Source organism: Capra hircus, chromosome 22, assembly GCF_001704415.2.
Source record: "Capra hircus breed San Clemente chromosome 22, ASM170441v1, whole genome shotgun sequence".
In the NCBI taxonomy this organism is placed as follows: Eukaryota; Metazoa; Chordata; class Mammalia; order Artiodactyla; family Bovidae; genus Capra; species Capra hircus.
The window spans coordinates 52,235,781-52,256,549 of NC_030829.1; the positions used below are offsets into that span (position 1 = coordinate 52,235,781).

General features: G+C 43.2%; 1 protein-coding gene across 5 annotated transcripts in view; it reads left to right on the top strand.

Annotated features, from left to right (window-relative positions):
- The window catches only part of SCAP (SREBF chaperone), a 97,516-nt gene that overhangs the window by 32,781 nt on the left and 43,966 nt on the right, over window positions 1–20,769 (top strand). For all 5 annotated transcript variants that reach the window (XM_018067070.1, XM_018067068.1, XM_018067071.1 and 2 more), the window contains one exon: window positions 15,514–15,733. In XM_018067070.1, coding sequence (XP_017922559.1) covers window positions 15,612–15,733 — 122 coding nt within the window. In that variant the 5' untranslated portion in view covers window positions 15,514–15,611. The remainder of the gene's footprint in view (window positions 1–15,513; window positions 15,734–20,769) is intronic.

Here is a 20,769-nt window from a genome sequence, read left to right on the forward strand (position 1 = left end):
TTCAGTTACACATATATACATATATTATTTTTCAGATTATTTTCCATTGTCGGTTATTAAAGATATTAACTATAGTTCCCAGTGCTATATGGTGAACTTTTGTTTCTTGTTGCATATCTGTTTTTTTCAGTTAGAAATCTAGCATTCTAATCATACTGGGTCAAACTAGTGGAATCAAAATGTCATAAATTTTTTAGTTAGGCAAAAATTCATTAGTTTTCTAAAATATATATTATACATGCTATATATATTTGTATATACTACGCTTGATAAAGGCTTGAGAAAGAATGTAAAAAAAAAGGAAGGGATGGAGAAATTAGAAAACATAAAGGAAATGGAAGCCCTGAATATGAAATAGAAAAAGTGGAACAAACTAGATAAACGTGAAAGATCATCATATAGTCCAGTTGTTTTTAAGCATGGCTGCTCATTAGAAACATTTCTGGAGCTTTGGAGGAAAAAAGCAATACCTGGACATTTATATTTTTCAAAAATGTAATAGCCTCTTATGATTCTTTGTATTTCTGTGCTGTCAGTTGTAACTTCCTTTTCATTTCTGATCTTGATTTGAGTCATTTCCCTTTTTTTCTTGAAGAGTCTGTCTAAAGGTTTATCAGTTGTTATCTTTTCAAAGAATCAGCTTTTAGTTTCATTGACCTTTGATATTATTTCCTTCATCTATATCTTTATTTTATTTTTATTGGAGTGTCATTGCTTTACTCTATATCATTTGTTTCTGCTCTGATCTTTATGGTTTCTTTCCTTCTACTAACTTTAGGTTTTGTTTGTTCTTTCTCTAGTTGCTTTTGGTGTAAGTTTAGATTGTTTATTTAATATTTTTTTTCCTGAAATAAGGTTGTGTTGCTGTAAAATACTCTCTTAGGTTCGCTTTGGCTGTATCCTGCAGGTTTTGGATCGTTGTGCTTTTGTTTTCGTTAATCACTGGGTATGTTTTGAATTCCACTTTGATTTCTTCAGTGAGCCACTGGCTGTGTAGTAGCATATTGTCTTCTGTGTGTTTATGTTTTTTATAGTTTTTTTTCCTTGTACTTTATTTCTAATCTCATAGCGTTGTGGTTGGAAAAGATGCTTGATATAATTTCAACTTTCTTAAATTTACCAAGACCTGCTTTGTGATCCTGTTTTTCTTTTGTTAATAAGATGGTTTGTATTATTTTTTAGGCTTCACATGTAAGTGGTATTATATAATACTTGTCTTTGTCTTCCCTTGGTGTGATGTACTCTAGGTCCATCCATGTTGCTGCAAATGGCAATATTTCTTTCTTTTTTTAATGGCTGAGAAATACTCCATTATATGCATGTGTGTAGGGGTATGTGTGTATCACATAAAGAACACATGTTCTTTATCCATTCATCTTTTGAGGGGTACTTATCTGAAATGGCAACCCACTCCAGTACTCTTGCCTGGAAAATCCCATAGACTGAGAAGCCTGGTAGGCTATAGTCCATGGGGTCGCAAAGAGTTGGATGCAACTGAGCAACTTTCCTTTCCTTTCCTATCTGTTGTACATAGTACTGTTGAGAACATTAGGGTGCATCTATCTTTTCAAATTAGAGTTTTCAGCTTTTCTGGATATAGGTTGGCAGATTTCTCTCTCTCTTTGTCTCTTTTTTTTTTTGCAGCATTTTGAATAAATCATTTCGTTCTCTCCTGGCCTGCAATATGTGAGAAATCCACTGGTAGCCTTATGGGAGTTTCCTTGTATGCGAGGAATTTTTTTCTCTAGTTGCTTTTAAAATTCTCTTTGTCTTTGATTTTACGTGATTTCATTATGTTGTATCTTGAGATCTTTTGCTGCTGCTGCTGCTGCTGAGTCGCTTCAGTCGTGTCCGACCCTGTGCGACCCCATAGACGGCAGCCCACGAGGCTCCCCCGTCCCTGGGATTCTCCAGGCAAGCTGGAGTGTGTTGCCATTTCCTTCTCCAATGCATGAAAGTAAAAAGCGAAAGTGAAGTCACTCAGTCCTTAGCGACCCCATGGACTGCAGCCCACCAGGGATTTTCCAGGCAAGAGTACTGGAGTGGATTGCCATTGGATGTCTAAATCTCTTCACAGATTGGGAAGATCTCAGCTATTACTTCTTTAAATAAGTTTTCTGCTGCCCCTTTCTCCCTCTCTCTTCCTTTGGGGACTCCAACAATTGTTAGGTTGTCTCTCTTCATACCCCATAATTTGTGAAGGCTTTCTTCACTTTTTCATATTTTCTCTTCATTCACCTTAACCTGGATAATTTCAAATGACCTGTCATTGACTTCATGGATTTTTTTTTCTTCTGCTTGATTAAGTCTGTGGTCGGACACAACTGAGCAACCAACACTTTTGTTCACGTATTATTTTTCTGACTTCATTGAATTGTCTGTTTTCTTGCAGCTCAGTGAGGATATCTTTAAAACAAATACTTTGAATTTTCTGTTGGGTAGATTGCAGATCTCCATTTCTTTGGGGTCAGTAATTGAAGAATTACTGTGTTCCTTCGGTGGTGTCATGTTTCATGGAGTTTTCTTATTCCGTGAAGTCTCGTGTTGCTGTCTTTGCGCTTGAAGCCATCATCTCTTCCAGGCTTCAGGAGAGATACAACTTCTGTCAGCCCTGCTAGGGATTTCTCAGAAAATGAAAATTTCATTAGCAGCTACTCGAAATGCTTTTTTAATGGTTATTGAGTTTTAGAATCAACCTGTAGAAAACATATGGGAGATTTTGTAAGAGTTGAAAAAGTGAATATTACATATCTTGACAATCTATGACGATAATAAGCATTAAAATAACTAAAATCAGAACTACCTTCTGGTACTGTTTGATAGAAGTCCATGTATACCACTTTTATAATTGAAAAGTAATTGCCATTTCAACTCATAAAAGGTAACTTGGAGGTGATACTCCCGTTCTTGATTGAGTGATACTTAGATCAAATGGCTTTGTTTACTTTCATGGAGCTGTGTGCTTATAATGTGTGCTTTTCTGTAATATTTTATGCTAAACTTTAAAAGTTTACTTAATGTTGACTTAATAGTTGTTATAAAAAGGTTAAAAGTACAGAAAGTTGACTTAAACTGCCTTTGCATGTAAGAATATCATATGGAGAAAAACAAGCCCTGTTAGCAACATTTCTTTCCATTCTCTTGTACTTTTTTTGACCACGTGGCATGTGGAAGTTCCCCAGCCAGGGATAGAGCCCATGCCCCCTCATGGGAAGCGCAGAGTCTTCTAACCAGTGGACCACCAGGAAAGACCTGTTGTGTGTCTTTTGCCTATATCCTTTACTTAATTTTTTTTCTGATTGGAAAAGTACATGTTCTCTTTGAAAAGTTGCTAAACGCAGTAAGGCCATGCTTCTCACAATGGAATAACAATATGATTGACAAAATGATGCCAAGGACCATAGTATGGAAAGTTTCATTAATGGCAAAGAACCCAGAAATTTAAGATTTTTAGGTTAAAAATGGGTTCTCAGGTTTCTCTGGCAGTTCAGTGGTTAACACTCCATGCTCCCCATGGATGGTGCACAGGTTCAATCCCTGGTTGGGAATTAAGTCTGCATGGCGTGGCCTTAAAACAAACAAGGGAAAATGTAAGGGTCCTGATTTTGCTCAGCATGTGGTAAGCACACAGTACCCTTTGTCTCTGGCTGCATGTGTGTTAAGTAGCTTCAGTGTGTCTGAAACTGTGTGACCCTATGGACTGTAGCCCGCCAAGCTCCTCTGTCTGTGAGATTCTCCGAGCAAGAATACTGGAGTGGGTTGCTGTGCTCTCCTGCAGGGCATCTTCCCAGCCCAGGAATCAAACCCAGGTCTCCCGCATTATAGACACATTCTTTACCATCTGAGCTACCAGGGAAGCCCAAAAAACTAGAGTGGGTAGCCTGTCCCTTCTCCAGGGGAACTTCTGGACCCAGGAATTGAACCAGGGTCTCCTGCATTGCAGGCAAATTCTTTACCAGCTGAGCTACCAGGGAAGCCCATTCTCTTTGCATCTCTTACATCTCCTGCATTGGCAGGCAGGCTCTTTACCACTAGTGTCACCTGGTAAGTCCTGGCTAAATACACTTAAATGACTAGGGCCAATGGCATGGACCAGCGGTTGGAAAGGAAACTGTTTTTGTTTTTTCTCTCCATAGAGTATCTTGTAGCATGGACTCAAAGGTAACCCAGAACCTGGAACTGGACACTAGGTTTAGACAGAATTCCAAGAGAAGCCTGTCCTTCCAGGCTGAGGAGTGAGAAAGGGACTTCTTAAGAGATTGGAGGGTAGGGATGCAGGAGGAAAGTCTGGTGTCTTGTTTGTTTTTTTCCCTTCCATTTTCTCCTGCTCTTGTCCCCCATGAAATTTTGTGGTGGTGAAGGCAATAATGACATTGGCAGCCAGCAGGGAGAGGAATCCTTTTATTTACAGGGATTATGGTCTCAAGAAATTTGCTGATTTTGTTCTCAATTCTTACTACTTGACCTGGGAAGCAATCATAGTTGTGGGAGGTGCTCAGCAGTAGAAAGAAATGAAATTCTTTCCTTTCTTGCCAGTAGACCCGCAAAAGGTCCTCTGGGAGCTGGAATGTCTTGGAGAGGTTGTAAAGAGGAACATCAAAGTCGCTCAGTAATGTCCGACTCTTTGCGACCCCATGGACTGGAGTGGGTAGCCTTTCTCTTCTCCAGGGCATCTTCCCAACCCAGGGATCAAACCTAGGTCTCCCTCATTGCAGGCAGATTCTTTACCAGCTGAGCCACAAGGGAAGCCCAAGAATACTGGAGTGGGTAGCCTGTCCCTTCTCCAGCGGATCTTCCTTACCCAGGAAGTGAACCAGGGTCTCCTGCATTGCAGGCGATTCTTTACCAGCTGAGCTGTCAGGGAAGCCCTGTAAAGAGGAAGGAACTCAACAAAGTGAACCCGTAATACCGTGTATGAACTCTTGGATTCTCCTAAATATTATCTGTGCATTTGACCCTAAACAGCACACCAGAGGCTAGACTGCTGCCCAAGTCACGTGCCGGAATCTGCACAGTATGCTTGAGACAAGTCAGAATGATACCGCAGGGGCTTTGAAATGATCTGGTGTTGGAACCACAGCCCAGGGAGAGAGGATAGGAATTTGTGGATTGGACTTAATCAGGGAGATTGCTGCTAAAACAAAAATGTGCACTCGCTTCAGCAGCACATACACTGAAATCGGGACAATACAGAGAAGATTAGCATGGCCCCTGTGCAAGGATGACATGCAAATTCCTGAAGTGTTTCATCTTTTTTTTCCTTAAAAAACTAGGAATAGAACTACCATATGACCCAAAAATCCCACTACTGGGCATATACCCTGAGAAAACCATAATTGAAAGAGACACATGTACCCCAGTGATTGCTGCAGCACTGTTTACAATAGCCAGGACATGGAAGCACCTAGATGTCCATTGACAGATGAGTGAATAAAGAAGTTGTGGTACGTGTGTACCATGGAATGTTACTCAGCCATTAAAAGAACACGTTTGAGTCAGTCTTAATGAAGTGGATGGACCTGAAACCTGTTACACATAGTGAGATGGGTCAGGGAGAGAAGGACAAATACCACATATCAATGCATATATATGGAGTCTAGAAAGATGGTACTGATGAACCTATTTGCAGGGCAGCAGTGGATGCACAGACATAGAGAACAGACTTTCGTGGACCCAGTCGGGGAAGGAGAGGGTGGGACGAATTGAGAGAGCAGGATGGAAACATATACATTGCAATATGTGAAACACTTAGCTAGTGGGAATTTGCTGTATGAGGTAGGGAGCTCAAATCAGGGACTCTGTGACAGCCTGGAGGGGTGGCTTGGGATGGGAGGTGGGAGGAGGTTCAAGAGGGAGGGGGCATATGTATACCTTTGGCTGATTCATGTTGATAATGGCAGAAACCAACACAATATTGTAAAGCAAATATCATCCAATTAAAAACTAAAAAAAAAACCCCACCATTTTCTATTGGACTTGAACAAGATCCAGAATACTGTAGCATAGTATCCAAACATTCAAAGTTATTCCACATATAAGCAATCAGGAAAATCTTATCATCTCCTAAGGGGAAAATACAGTCAACAGATGGCCGTCATGACATAATAGAGATGTTGGAATCAACAAAGGAATTTAAACTATAATTATTAGTTAAAACCTGGCTCTAATACTTGAGGGTGCACATTCTTTTTTATAAGTTTGTTTATATTGGCCGTGCTTTGTCTTTGTTGCTGCGTGGGCTCTTTGGTTGCGGCAGGTGGAGGCTACTCGCTGGTTGTGGCGCACAGGATTCGCGTCGCAGAGGCTTGTCTTGTAGTGGAGCACGGGGTCTGTAGGTGCAGGTTTCAGGCGTTGCGGCTCCCCCGCTCTAGAGCGCAGACTCCATAGTTGCGGCACATGGGCTTAGTTGCTCCGCAGCTTTTGGGATCTTACTGGACCAGGGGTCAAACCCATGTCTCCTGCGTTGGCAGGCAGATTCTCTACCCCTGGACTACCACATTATTCCTCTCGATGGTGAGCATTTCTGAAACAAATGGAAAGATAGACACTTACATTGGAAGTTTTATAACTGAAACTATATTTAAAATTGATTGAGTGGACTCAGTGACAGAATAGAGATATATTAAGAAGTCAGTTAACTTGAAGGTAGAAGGGTAAAACGTATGTATCTGAACAACAGGTTTTTAAAATAAACTGAAGAAAAATGCAGGGATCTTCAGGGGCCCGTGGGAAAATAACAAAATGTTTATCTTTCATGTTATCAAAGTCTCAGAAGGAGTGGAGATGGAGTGCAGTAAAAGTGTGTGTGGACATTATAGGAAGAAAGAAAGATGTTTCTTTTGCAGTTGACATGATATTCTACTTAGAAAATCCCAAGAAATGTACAAAAAAGACTGGGACTGATTATCGAGTTCAGCACAAATGCAGGATACAAGAGCAACATATTGAAATCAGTTATATTCCTTTGTACTAGCGATTAACATGGGGAAACTAAAATTGAAAACAGAACCAGTCAAAAAAAATTGGGTGTAAATCTAATAAAACATGTACAACACTTGTACGCTAAAAACAGTAATGATTAAAGTAATACAGTAATGATTAAAGAGGGAGTTCCTGTGAGGGGTTACGGCTCTATGCTTCCATTGCAGGGGACATGAGTTCAATCTCTGGTCAGGGAACTAAGATCCCATAAGCTGCAGTGCTGCCAAGGGTGGGGGGGGGGAACAAAAGATTAAATAAATAGAGATATTTTGTTCATAGGTTGGAAGACTAAACATAGGAGCAACATCAATTCTTCTCAAAATTGATAATGCAAGTTTATTGTAATTCCTATCAAGATTTTTTTTAGACATAGACAAGATTACTCTAATATCTATATGGAAAGGCAAAGAAACTAGAAAGGGTAAAACAATTTTGAAGAAGAGTAAAATGAGAGGAATCTCTTTACCCATTTCAAGACTTTAGAGCTACAGTCATCAAGACCACGTGGTGTTGGGGGAGGGATGGACACACAGATCAGTGGAACAGTTTAGAAAACCTAGAAATAGACTCACAAGTACAGCCAGTTGCTTTTTGACTGAATGTTTGTGTCCCCCACAAGTTCTTATGTTGAAACCCTCAGTGTGATTATATTAGGAAGTCATAGCCTTTGGGGGGATAGTTAAGTCGTGAGGGTGGAGTCCTCATGAATGGGAACCTGCCCTGGTAAATGAGGCCGCACAGAGCTCTGCCTGCCTTTTCTGCCGTGTGAAGGCACGGTGAGAGGACGGCGTCTGTGAACCAGGAGATGGGCCCCCAGCAGCAGCTGAACCTGCCAGTGCCTCGGCTCGGACTTCCTAGACTCCAGAAGTGGGAGGAGTGAATATTTATTGTTTAAGCAGCCCAGTGTATGCTGTTTCTGTTGTAACAGCCCAGAGGGCTAAGACGGGTGCCAAGGCAATTCAGTGGAGGAAAGGTAGTCTTTTTAACATGCGGTGTTGCAACAATTGGTTATCCACGGGGGGAAAAACAAAATGCGCACCTAACCTCACATCTACACAAAAAAGTGACTCACATGTTTCATAGATTAAAGGTGGGCTCAGACAGTAAACAATGGCCTGCAATGCGGGAGACCCAGATTTGATCTCTGGTTCCAGAAGATCCCCTGGGGAAGGAAACGGCTGAAGAATTCTATGGGCGGAGAAGCCTGGTGGGCTGTAGTCCATGGGGTCGCAGAGAGTCCAACACCACTGAGCCACTAATATACAAGAATTAAAAATTTTAGGAGAAAACATCAGAGAAAAATTTCAGAAGTAAGGCTTGGTGAAGAATTCTTTTTTTAAAATTTATTTTTTATCTATTGTAGTATTTTAATTTTTTTTCCTTTGACTGTGCTGGGTGCTCATTGTTTTGCATGGACTTTCTCTAGTTGCGGCGAGCAGGGGCTACTCTGCACGAGCTTCTCATCGCTTCTCATTATGGTGGCTTCTCGGGTTGCAGAGCACAGACTCTGTAGAGTGAAGGCTCCAGTAGTTGCGGTGTGCAGGCGCTAGGGTGCGTGGGCTTCAGTCGTTGTGGCGTGTGGCCTCAGTAACTGTGGCTTGCAAGCTCCAGAGCGCCGTCTCAGTGGCTGTGGCCCACTGACTTAGTTGCTTCTCAGCATGTGGGATCTTTCCAGACCAGGGATCGAACCTGTGTCCCCTGCTTTGAAAGGTGGATTCCTATCCACTGCACCACCAAGGAGGTCTGGTGAAGAATTCTTATACATGGCACCTAAAGCATGACCCATAAAGGGGAAAAAAAATTAGGATAAATAAAAGAATTTTTAAGAAGACAGGTTACAGATTTGAAGAAAATATTTGTGAACAACGTATCTGGCAGGGACTTACATCTAGAATATCTAGAATATATTATATAAGGAAATCTCAGCAACTCCTAAATACCTAGTGGATCAAAGAAGAAAGTACGTGAGGCATTAGAAAATACTTTTGAGATGAATGAAAACAAAACAAAAATTCACAAATACAGAAGCTGTGGGATACAGCTAAAGTTGTATTTAGAGGGAAATTTACAACTGTTAGTGCCTGTATTAAGAAAGAAAAAACAGATCAGTAACTTTAAGAAACTAGAGAAAGAAGAAAAAGAAGCTAGAAAAGAGAAAAATAAACCCAAAACAAACAGAATGAAGAAAATAATAAAGACTAGAGTGTAAACAAATGCAGAGAGACTAGGAAGATAGTGAAGTACATAAAAGCTAGAGTTTGTTTTATTAAAAGATCAACAGAGAATAAGAGGAAGCTCAAATAACTGGAATCATTACAGAAAGTGGGGACGGGACGGTACCACCAACCTTCAGTAATAAAAATGACTATAACACTATGAACAGCAAATATTATGCTAATAAATTCGATAGCCTAGGTGAAATGGACAAATTTCTGGAAACACACAAACTAACAAAATTTATTTAAGAAGAAATAGAAAATCTGAATAGACTTGACAGATAAAGAGATTGAGTTAATAGTTTAAAAACTTCCCACACAGAAGGAAAAAGCCCAAGATCAGATGGCTTCACTAGTAAATTCTGTCAAATCTTTAAAGAAGATTTAACTAACTTTGACTGGACAGACTTGTGTTGGTAAAGTAGTCTCTTTTTTAATATGCTGTCTAGGTTGATCATAGCTTTTCTTCCAAGGAACAAGTGTCTTTTAATTTCATGACTGCAGTCACCATCTGCAGTGATTTTGGAGCCCCCCAAAATAAAGTCTCTTCACTGTTTCCATTGTTTCCCCATCTATTGACCATGAAGTGATGGGACTGGATGCCATGATATTAGTTTTCTGAATGTTGAGTTTTAAGTCAACTTTTTCACTCTCCTCTTTCACTTTCATCAAGAGACTCTTTAGTTCCTCTAGGCTTTTCGCTTTCTGCCGTAAGTGTGATGTCATCTGCCCATCTGTATCTGAGGTTATTGATATTTCTCCCAGCAATCTTGATTCCAGCTTGTGCTTCATTCAGCCTGGCATTTCACATGATGTTGATGTATTCTGCATATAAGTTAAATAAGCAGGGTGACAATATACAGCCTTGATATACTCCTTTCCTGATTTGAAACCAGTCTGTTGTTCCATGTCCAGTTCTAACTGTCGCTCCTTGACCTGTCTATAGATTTCTCAGGAGGCAGGTAGGGTGGTCTTGTATTCCCATCTCCTGAAGAATTTTCCACAGTTCATCGTGATCCACACAGTCAAAAGCTTTGGTGTAGTCAATAAAGCAGAAGTGGATGTTTTTCTGGAACTCTTGCTTTTTCGATGATCTAGTGAATGTTGGCAATTTGATCTCTGGTTCCTCTGCCTTTTCTAAGTCCAGCTGGAACATCTGGAAGTTCACAGATAATGTACTGTTAAGCCTGGCTTGGAGAATTTTGAGCATTACTTTATTAACGTGTGAAATGAGTACAATTGCGCAGTAGTTTGAACATTCTTTGGTATTGCCTTTCTTTGGGATTAGAATGAAAACGGACCTTTTCCAGTCCTGCGGCCACTGCTGAGTTTTCCAAATTTGCTGACATATTGAGTGCAGCACTTTCACAGCATCATCTTTTAGGATTTGAAATAGCTCAACTGGAATTTGATCGCCTCCACTAGCTTTGTTCATAGTGATGCTTCTTAAGCCCCACTTGACTTCACATTCTAGGATATCTGGCTCTAGGTGAGTGATCATACCATTGTGGTTATCTGGGTCATGAAAATCTTTTTTTGTACAGTTCTGTGTATTCTTGCCACCTCTTCTTAATATCTTCTGCTTCTGTTAGGTCCACACCATTTCTGTCCTTTATTGTGCCCTTCTTCGCATGAAATGTTCCCTTGGTGTCTTTAATTTTCTTGAAGAGATCTTTAGTCTTTCCCATTCTGTTGTTTTCCTCTATTTCTTTGCATTGATCACTGAAGAAGGCTTTCTTATCTCTCCTTGTTATTCTTTGAAACTCTGCATTCAAGGTGTGTCTTTCCTTGTCTCCTTTTCCTCTCACTATCCATTAGGGAAATGCAAATCAAGATCAAATGAGATACCTATACACTCTATTAATCCTACTAAAATAAAGAATAGTAGCAATAGCAAATGCTGGTGTGTATGCCAAGAAACAAAGTCCATCTGGTGGAAAGCGGTGTGGGCACTCTGGAAAATATGTTGGCAGTCTTAGGTTGTATAGTACATTTTATGTTTCCTAGCAGTTTCAGTTCTGGGTATTTATTCCAGAGAAAGGAGATAGTAAATATTTGTGGTAAGAATAAGCATGATGGGTCCAGTATGGCTGAAATTTAGGGGAGATGGTAAGGCTTTTCAACAAGTGCTCTTGGAAAGCTTTGAGACAGAGCCTGCAGTCTATGTTGTTTTTTGCATCTCTTTTCCTACTCTCTTCTTGGGGCTTTGACACATTTATTTTTCTTGGTTGAGTGTTTAACTTTTGTGAGTTGGTTGAAGAGAATTTTAAATGCTGAAAGTTTGGTGAATACAGGCACAAAATAGACCATCATCTCTTTTTTAAAAAAATAATGTTCTATGTTAATGTATGTTACGTGTATGGATTTTTCTAAAACTTGGGCATTTGTGGTCTGGTTCGGGGCAGGTTCAGAATCACGGGTTTGGCAAGCCCGTGACACAGTGGCACCAGTCTGCCTCCCCAGCCCGCCCTCAGGGACTCCTCCTGTTCTTTGTGCCCTTTGTCCTCTGAGCCAGTGGGTCTGACTTGATCTGGGCTTGTCCTCTCCGTAGACTTCCTCCAGGGCTGTTCTTTGTCCTGGTTCCAATAGTGTTTTTTCTTCATACATACAGCTCTGTAATTTGGGTCTATAACAACAGAGCCCTTTGTTTTTGCGTGTAGCAGGGTCTCCCGTGAAGGCATTGGACAAAATCATTTGCATTTTTGTGTAATAGGTCCGCTCAGGCCCCCAGAGCCTCCATCCCTTCTACATATTCTGTCTGTTTTTAATTTTTAAAAATTATTTTAAGTTACTATTTTTTATTTTTTTAATTATGTTTTTAATTTCTTAAATTATTTTTTATTGTGTTAAAATATGTATAAACATAAAATTTGCCATGTTAACTATTTTTAATTGTGTGATTCAGGTACATTAATTACATTCACAGTGTTGTGCAGCCATCACCATTATCTATTTCTAAAACTTTTCATCACCCCAGAAAGCAGCTGTAATTAGTAACTCCCAATCCTCTCTGTCCCCAGGCTCCTAGTAACCTCTAATCTGTCTTCTGTCTCTATGAATTTTCCTAATCTAGATGTTTCTTATAAGTGGCATCATATAAAGTTTGTCTTGTTGCGTCTGCCTTATTTCATTTAGCATGTTTGGAGGGTCTGTCCATGTTGTAGTGTATGTCAGAACCTCATTCCTTTCTGTGGCCGAATAACATTCCACTGTATGTGTATATATCACATAAAAACTGTTGTGTCTCTTTAAATTCAGGAAGCTGAGTTCAGAGTGTAGATTTTGAGCTGAAGAAATTTATAAGTGTGGGGCAATGTAGGAAAGAAAATTTCAGTTCAGGTTGGATAAATTGTGCTTTAGAATAGCTTTGTGTCAAAGTGAACATAGTGGAGGAAAGATAAGTAATTCTCTTCCCAGGTTCAGGTAGGTGGGCTGTGTAATGAACTAGAATTTGGATTTCTTTTTTTTTTGTTTGTTTTATGATTTTGTTTTCCGGGTGCTATGAAAATGAACAATTTAGTTCAGTTCAGTTGCTCAGTCGTGTCCGACTCTTTGGACCCCATGAATCACAGCACGCCAGGCCTCCATCACCAACTCCCAGAGTTCACTCAGGCTCACGTCCGTCAAGTTGGTGATGCCATCCAGCCATCTCATCCTCTGTCATCCCCTTCTCCTCCTGCCCCCAATTCCTCCCAGCATCAGAGTCTTTTCCAATGAGTCAACTCATGAGGTGGCCAAAGTACTGAAGCTTCAGCTTTAGCATCATTCCCTCCAAAGAAATCCCAGGGCTGATCTCCTTCAGAATGGACTGGTTGGATCTCCTTGCAGTCCAAGGGACTCTCAAGAGTCTTCTCCAATACCGCAGTTCAAAAGCATCAATTCTTCGGCGCTCAGCTTTCTTCACAGTCCAACTCTCATATCCATACATGACCACAGGAAAAACCATAGCCTTGACTAGATGGACCTTTGTTGGCAAAGTAATGTTTCTGCTTTTGAATATGCTATCTAGGTTGGTCATAACTTTACTCCGTAATCAAGATGAATGGGAACTGAAAATGACTAAGATCATGTCAGAAAGACTTGTACTTGCTGCAGAATGGGAGGGAGATGTTTTTCTTTTTTTTTTTTTTTTCTCATATTAGTAATTTCATGTATAAGAGAACAGAAGAGGCCTGAGAAGGAGATTAGGATTAGCAGCATCACAGTTTCCTGGTGGGCTTGGTTTGGGGACCTTTAAGGGAAGAGATGTGGGGCTTGGCAGAGGACTGAGGTTGGAAAAGCTCCAGCTTGTTCCTGACAGTGTCTTTCTACAAACAGGCTTCTCATTAGTGTTTGTTTCCCCCTTGGGGCAGGACGGAGGGTTAGGGGCGTGGGAGCAGAAAGGTCGCTTCCCCAGAGTCCTGGGTTATGCTGGCGGGGAGCGCAGCTGCAGGGTCCTGCCGCGGGCCCTGGCCTGAGACCTTCGTGAGCTCTGAGGCTGCAGGTGAGCCTGGGGGGCTGGGCTCTTGTTCGCAGCTCTGCTACTTGGGCAGAGCTGTCACTTGCTGGCTCCCCTGCCTGCTGCCTTTTGAGCTGACCCACAGAGGGCTCTGGGTCGTGTCTCCTTAGAAGGTTCTTGGACTGGAGGGTTGCACGCATGCTTGAGGCGTGTGCCTCCGGGAAGGCGGATGGAGTGAGTCCCTTCTCGTTAACCGGCTGTGGTGTGGCTGCTTTGGCTTCTCTTTTCTGGTGTCACACTGCTGAGGCATCACCTCTTTGGCCTGGGTTTCATCAGTGAACCAGATCACGCCAAGACACACATCTGGGCAGGTTCTGTGTAGCACAGACTGGAAAATAGCAACATGGAACAGGAGAAGTCGATTTTTTTTTTTTAAGAAATAGTTCTATTTTTATCTGTTAATGTAATGGCTGTGCTTGGTCTTTATTGCTGTGCGCTGGCTTTCTGTCTCGTTGCAGCGGGCAGGGGGCTGCTCTCTAGTTGTGCTGCGTGGTCTCTCCTTGCCATGGCTTCTGCTGCTGTGGGGTACGGGCTGTCGGTGCGCACGGCCTTCAGTAGTTGCAGCTCATGGGCTTTAGTACAACGCGCTCAGTGGTTGTGGTCCATGGGCTTCGTTGCTCCACAGCGTGTGAAATCTTCCCAGACCAGGGATTGAACCTGTGTCCCCTGCATTGGCAGGCAGATTCTTAACCACTGGACCACTGGGGAATTCCAGAAGTAGATTTAAATGTGAATTTCATTGGAGAGCTCAGCAGGGAAAGGAATTCTTTGGGCCTTTCTATTAGAATTTTATATTCTGATTTTTTGGGGTGTAAGTTTCTCTGTTGGGAAGCAACGCACAGACAAAACAGAGATTTAATTGGAAGACTATGGGATGGCCGGAAGGAAGACCTAATGAGTCTTCAGAAAGGACTGGAGCCAGAGCAGCGCAGTGATCTGGGAGCCAGAACCTCTCGGGGAGGATTCAGTACCGCCATGTCCAGTTTTGCTTCTTTTTGTTAGAAGTCAAAGTCCAGGGAGACAGACATGACCAGCCTGGTGGGGGTCAGGGAGGGGACCTTAACTGACAGTCCGTGCAGGGCGGATCTTGTGCAGAAAGCTGGTGTTCTGAGTCGCGCTGGGCGCTGTCACTCAAAGAAGGAGACAGCTTGGGCAGCAGGAGCAGAAGGGGCCCTCTGCCCCACATGTTCCCAGAACAACGGGGGACCAGAAGCAGAGACTTCCACCTTGCAGTGCAGTTTCTTTTATGCCAGGGGCCTAGGCTTTCTGGTGTTTTTACGTTGAGGGCTGACCTTACTGAACATTCTTTATCAGTGAATCACTGTTTGTGCAAGAAACGTGTTTTTTTGAGGGGTCAGTCCTTGAAGGTTTTTCCCAAGGATTTCTCTTGGTCTGGCCTTTGCACAGAGAACAGGGGGGAGGGTTTCCAGAATGTCCATTTGGCTGAGAGCAGCTGAAGTTGCTGTCAATCACACAGGCATGCTCTCCTGTGCCACATGTGAGAACAATGCCCTCTCGAGGAAGTGGCCTTTTTAAGAAAGTGCCTAATGTGGAAGATGGTTGACAGTTTGTCACTAGAGCTAGAGGGGCAGTTTTTTGGTTTCTTTGGTTAGACTTACTTGGACACTGCCCGCAGTCACTAGGAGCTGACCAAGATTATGCACGTGTGTATATGAGTGTGTGGGTTGGAGTTGATGTCTCCAGCTCTTGCCTGTACACATCCTGATTCGGTCTCCACATCCCTGCCACCTCCCCTGGGTGCTCTAGTGTTCACAGCTAGGTCCTCCTTGCTAATTCGCTTTTCTCCCTTCTTGCCAGGTGTCTGCAAATGGTGTACGTTGTCAGTGCCATCCAGCGTGTGCCAGGCTGATCCATGGTCACTTTCCGGGATGGCAGCAAGGTGACTTCAGCTGAGGATGACCCTGACTGAAAGGCTGCGTGAGAAGATATCTCAGGCCTTCTACAACCATGGGCTGTTCTGTGCGTCCTACCCCATCCCCATCATTCTCTTCACGGGGCTCTGCATCTTAGCCTGCTGGTATGTTTCCAAGTTGCCCTGGATATGGTAGGCCAGTCGACTTCCTAACCCTGACTGTTGTGTAGCCCTTGGACTGTGTCTTTTTACACAGTGGAACTTGAGGCTCATTCTGGGCCACCAGTGGGAACCTGTAGTCCTGGGGTGGAAGCCGCTGCACTAAAACAGCCCAGGCTCACCCTAATTTAGTAAGTCGCCAGGTTTGTTCATATTATTGAGAAGTTCTCAAAATAACGTTGAGATGTTGCTAAGAAACTGCAGGGTGAATAAACGTGTGATCTTTTAATTTTCCTTCTCAGCAGTGGTAGCTTCCTTTTGGTATCTGGTTAAGAGCAGGAGCCTTGGAGTGTTGCAGGAACAGTCCATTTCAACACTTCTTGGGATCCCATCAGTGTTGCAGGCTAATCCCAGGATAGGGTTTTCTACACGTGGGCCTGTCATTGCCTCTCGCAGGACCTTTTGTTGCATGGACTCTAGTTGTGTGTGGGCCCAGTACTTGCAGCGTGCGGGCTCTCTGGTTGTGGCATGTTGGACTTAGTTGTCTTGCAGGATGTGGGGTCTTAGGTCCTGGACCAGGGATCGCACCGGTGTCTCCTGCATTGCAAGGTGGATTCTTAACCACTGGATCACCGGGCACTTCCCTCTCCAGTCATTTTCTTGGGTTCCTGGGGAGCCTCCTCTGACCTCTGGTTGGTCCCAGGGCCGCCGCACTCACCACACTGTTGGGAGGCTGTGCCGCCCTCTCTCCACGTCTTTTGAGCTGTCCCAGGGCCCTGGAGAACCCTGAAAGCTGCGGCTGATGAAGACACTGTAGAAGGAGAGGCTTGATGTAAGGTGACAACCAGTGGTCCCCTTTGGCTCTCAAACACTGACAAGAAAAGAGCCCACCTCGTTGTCCTTGTCTCTGGGAAGAATTCTGGTTTTCAGATTTGTTGCACATCTAATGTTTATAGAAGTTTGCATTGCTGTGCTGGAAGAAGGATGGTTCAGGACTGAACTCGTTGTTCAGTTGTTAATGATCCCAAGTTCTTCCTTAATTAGGACAAGGAAAGATGAGCATATTCATTGAGAATTTCCTGCTGGGTGCTTCAGCAGGTATATAATTAAATGTCTCGTTGATCCTCATAAAAACCTTGGGAAATGGTCCAGTTATATTTCCATTTAACCAAAGGGAGAATGGAAGATTAAAGCTTGCCTGGTCTACACAACCAATGAGCAGGGAACCAAGTTCAGATCCAGGCCAGGGATCCTGGTGCCTGCAGCTATGGCACTGTGTTCCCCCGGTCTCCTCACTCTGGCTCAGTGTATTTGTTTAAACTTTGATAATTTGTGTTGTACGTGATAAGATGCTTATGGCTTTATCCTGCATCTGATGAATTAGGAGTGTTCGGAGAACCCAGCTCTTGGTTTTGCTTGTATTCTTTCCTTTACGTCAATTTATGCATCTCTGTCTTTCAGAATCATCCTTTTCTAGGTCTGGCTCATGTGCTTGGTCAGAGATTCTTAAAGCTGCGCTAGCATCAGAATCACCAGGAAGGCCCGTTAAACGAAACTGGCGTTTCTCGTTCGTCAGGTCTGAGTGAAGCCAAGAACTTGCGTCTCTAAACAGCTTCCCAGGCCAGGGGCCCACATGCTGAGAACACTAGACTGTGTGTCTGTCTTGAAAAGTTCTACCACATCTCAGCTAAAAGTATTTTTTATTCTGACTTCTGTAGCAGCAGTGGTGACACTCCTGGTCATTATTGCTCCTCTCGCCTTCTGTAGGGGTGGGTGGTGTCCAGCTCCCCTGTCATAAATTCTCACTTCTGTGATAGCCTCTGTGTATGTGCCTTTGCACCTGGAAGGGTGTTAAGTAAATCCGTAATGGATGAACACCCTGAATTAAACTTGTTTTCTCAATGGGCAGTTGAAGAGGTAGTTGTGACTCCCTTTCCACAAGGACAGCTCTAGTACCAGAAAGGAAAGGGTGTTTCTTCTTGCCATTCACCTTCTGAGGATTGGATTTGGCCAGCCGGGTCCAGACAGCTTCCCAGACAGGGAGTGTGTGATGTGGGCAGCAGCTGTGAATGTAGCTGGGTACAACTGGGATTTATCTTTGAATGAATAATTTGAAATCACACATGTGTTTCAAAATAAATTGTCCTTGGATTTATGATAGGGGCCTCTGGTATGAAAACTTTCTGACCTTTGTGGCTAAGGTCTCAAGTATGGAAGATTCCTTGACTCAAGGTGAATTAGAATGGGGTGGGGAATAGGAGAAGAGGCAGATGTGATAATAACAGTATTGAGCGACCATTGTAGCCCAGTTGCAGAAGAAAAGCAAAAAGCAAGGGAGACAGGGAAAGGTATGCTCACCTGCATGCAGAGTTCCAGAGAATAGCAGAGAGAGACAAGAAGGCCTTTTTCAATGAACAATGCAAAGAAATAGAGGAAAACAACAGAATGGGGAACGACTACCGATGGCTTCAAGAAAATTTGAGATATCAAAAGAACATTTCATGCAGTGATGGACATAGAAAAGACAGAAGTGGTGAAGACCTAACAGAAGCAGAAGAGATCAAAAAGAGGTGGCAGGAATATACATAAAACTGTACAGAAAAGATCTTATTGACCCAGATAACCACAATGGTGTAATCACTCACCTAGAGCCAGACATCCTGGAGTATGAAGTCAAGTGGGCCTTAAGAAGCACTGCTGCCACTAAAGTTAGTGGAGATGATGAAATTCCAGTAGAGCTACTTAAAATCCTAAAAGATGATGCTTTTTAAAGTGATCCACACAGTATGTCAAAAAATTTGGAAAACCCAGCAGCGGCCACAGGACTAGAGAAGGTCAGTCTTCATCCCAGTTTCCCAACAAGGCAGTACTAAAGAACGTTCAAGTTCAGTTCAGTTCCGTCAGTCAGTTGTGTCTGACTCTGTGACCCCATGAACCACAGCACGCCAGGCCTCCCTGTTTATCACCAACTGCCGGAGTCCACCCAAACCCATGTTCATTGTGTTGGTGATACCATCCAACCATCTCATCCTCTTTTGTCCCCTTCTCCTTCCCTCACTCTTTCTAGCATCAGGGTCTTTTCAAATGAGTCAGCTCTTTGCATCAGGTGGCCAAAGTATTGGAGTTTCAGCTTCAAAATCAGTCCTTCCAATGAACACCCAGGACTGATCTCCTTTAGGATGGACTGGTTGGATCTCCTTGCAGTCCAAGGGACTCTCAAGAGTCTTCTCCAGCAGCACAGTTCAAAAGCATCAATTCTTCGGCACTCAGCTTTCTTTATGAATGTTCAAACTACTGGACGATTGCACTTATCTCCCATGCTAGTAATGTTATGCTCAAAATCCTTCAAGCTAGGCTTCAGCAATACTTGAATCAAGAACTTCCAGATGTACAAGCTGGGTTTAGAAAAGTCAGAGGAACTAGAGATCAAATTGCCAACATTCATTGGATCATAGAGAAAGCAAGGGAATTCCAGAAAAACATCTACTTCTGTTTCATTGAGTACGCTAAAGCTTTTGACTGTGTGCATCATAACAAACTGTGGGAAACTCTTCAAGAGATGAGAATACCAGACCATGTTACCTGTCTCTGGAGAAAACTGTATGCAGGTCAAGAAGCAGTAGTTACAACCTTATTTGGAACAGCTGATGTTCAAAATTGAGAAAGGAGTACCCCAAGGCTGTACATTGTCACCCTGTTTATTTAACTCATATGCAGAGCACATCATTCGAAATGCTGGGCTGCCTGAGTTACAGGTGGAATCCAGATTGCTGAGAGAAATATCAACAACCTCAGGTATGCAGATGATACCACTCTAATTGCAGAAGGCAAAAGGAACTAAAGAGCCTCTTGATGAGGGTGAAACAGGAGAGTGAAAAAGCTGGCTAAAAGTCAGCATTCAGAAAATGAAGATCGTGACATTTGCTGCTATGACTGCATGGCAAATATACGGGGAAAAGGTGGAAGCGCTGATACGTTTCCTCTTCTTGGGTTCTGAAATCACTGTGGACGGTGACTGCAACCTTACAATTAGAAGACAGTTGCTTCTTGGAATCAAAGCTATGACCAAGGCAGTGTATTAAAAAGCAGAGACATCACTTTGCCAATAAAGTTCCATATAATCAATGCTATGGTCTTTGCAGTGGTCAGGTATGGATGTGAGAGTTGGACCACAAAAGAAGACAGAGTGCCGAAGAATTGCTGCTTTCGAACTGTGGTGCTGGAGAAGAGTCTTGAGAGTGCATTGGACAGCAAGGAGATCATACCTGTCCATGCTAAAGGAAACCAGTCCTGGATACTCACTGGAAGGACGGACGCTGAAGCTGAAGCTCCAGTTCTTGGGCCACGTGGTGTGAAGAGCCGATTCACTGGAAAAGACCCTGATGCTGGGAAAGATTGAAGGCAGAAGGAGAAGAGGGTGATAGAAGATGAGATGGTTGGATGGCATCACTGATTCAGTGGACTTAAACTTGGGCAAACTCTGGGAGATGGTGAGGAACCAGGAAGCCAGGCATGCTGCAGTCCATGGGCTCACAAAGCGTCAGCTGCAGCCTGGTGACTGAGCAGCAGCAGCAGCAGCCCAGTTGCAGCCCAGCTGGGCAGACGCTTGTCTTAGATCCCGCACGTGTGTCTGGCGGAACATCAGTCCTGGGAAGCGGGTGGGGGCCCTCGGGGTGGGGCTGGGCTGGCGAGAGGGAGTGGAGACTCATCTTCACTGAGCACTGGCTTCGCGTGCGAGCGCTTCCCCGCATGCTGTTTCATTTGCTCGCCTGACATCCTTGGAGGCGGCAGTTATTCCCTGGTTCCTCTGCTGATGATGACACTTGTACGGAGAGATAGTAAGTGGTGTGTGCGGCAGCTGATAGGTCTGTGTGGTGGATCCACATCTGTGGTTTCTCCACTTCACTGTGGTGATGTGAACTTTATGAGGAATGCTTTGGTGCTGATAACTGTCACTGCAGGGGTCTGCTCCTTGACCAAGAAGCCGGAGAAAGAGTGTCAGTTGCAGTGGGCCAGTGGCCAGTGGGCCAGGATCTGCCTAG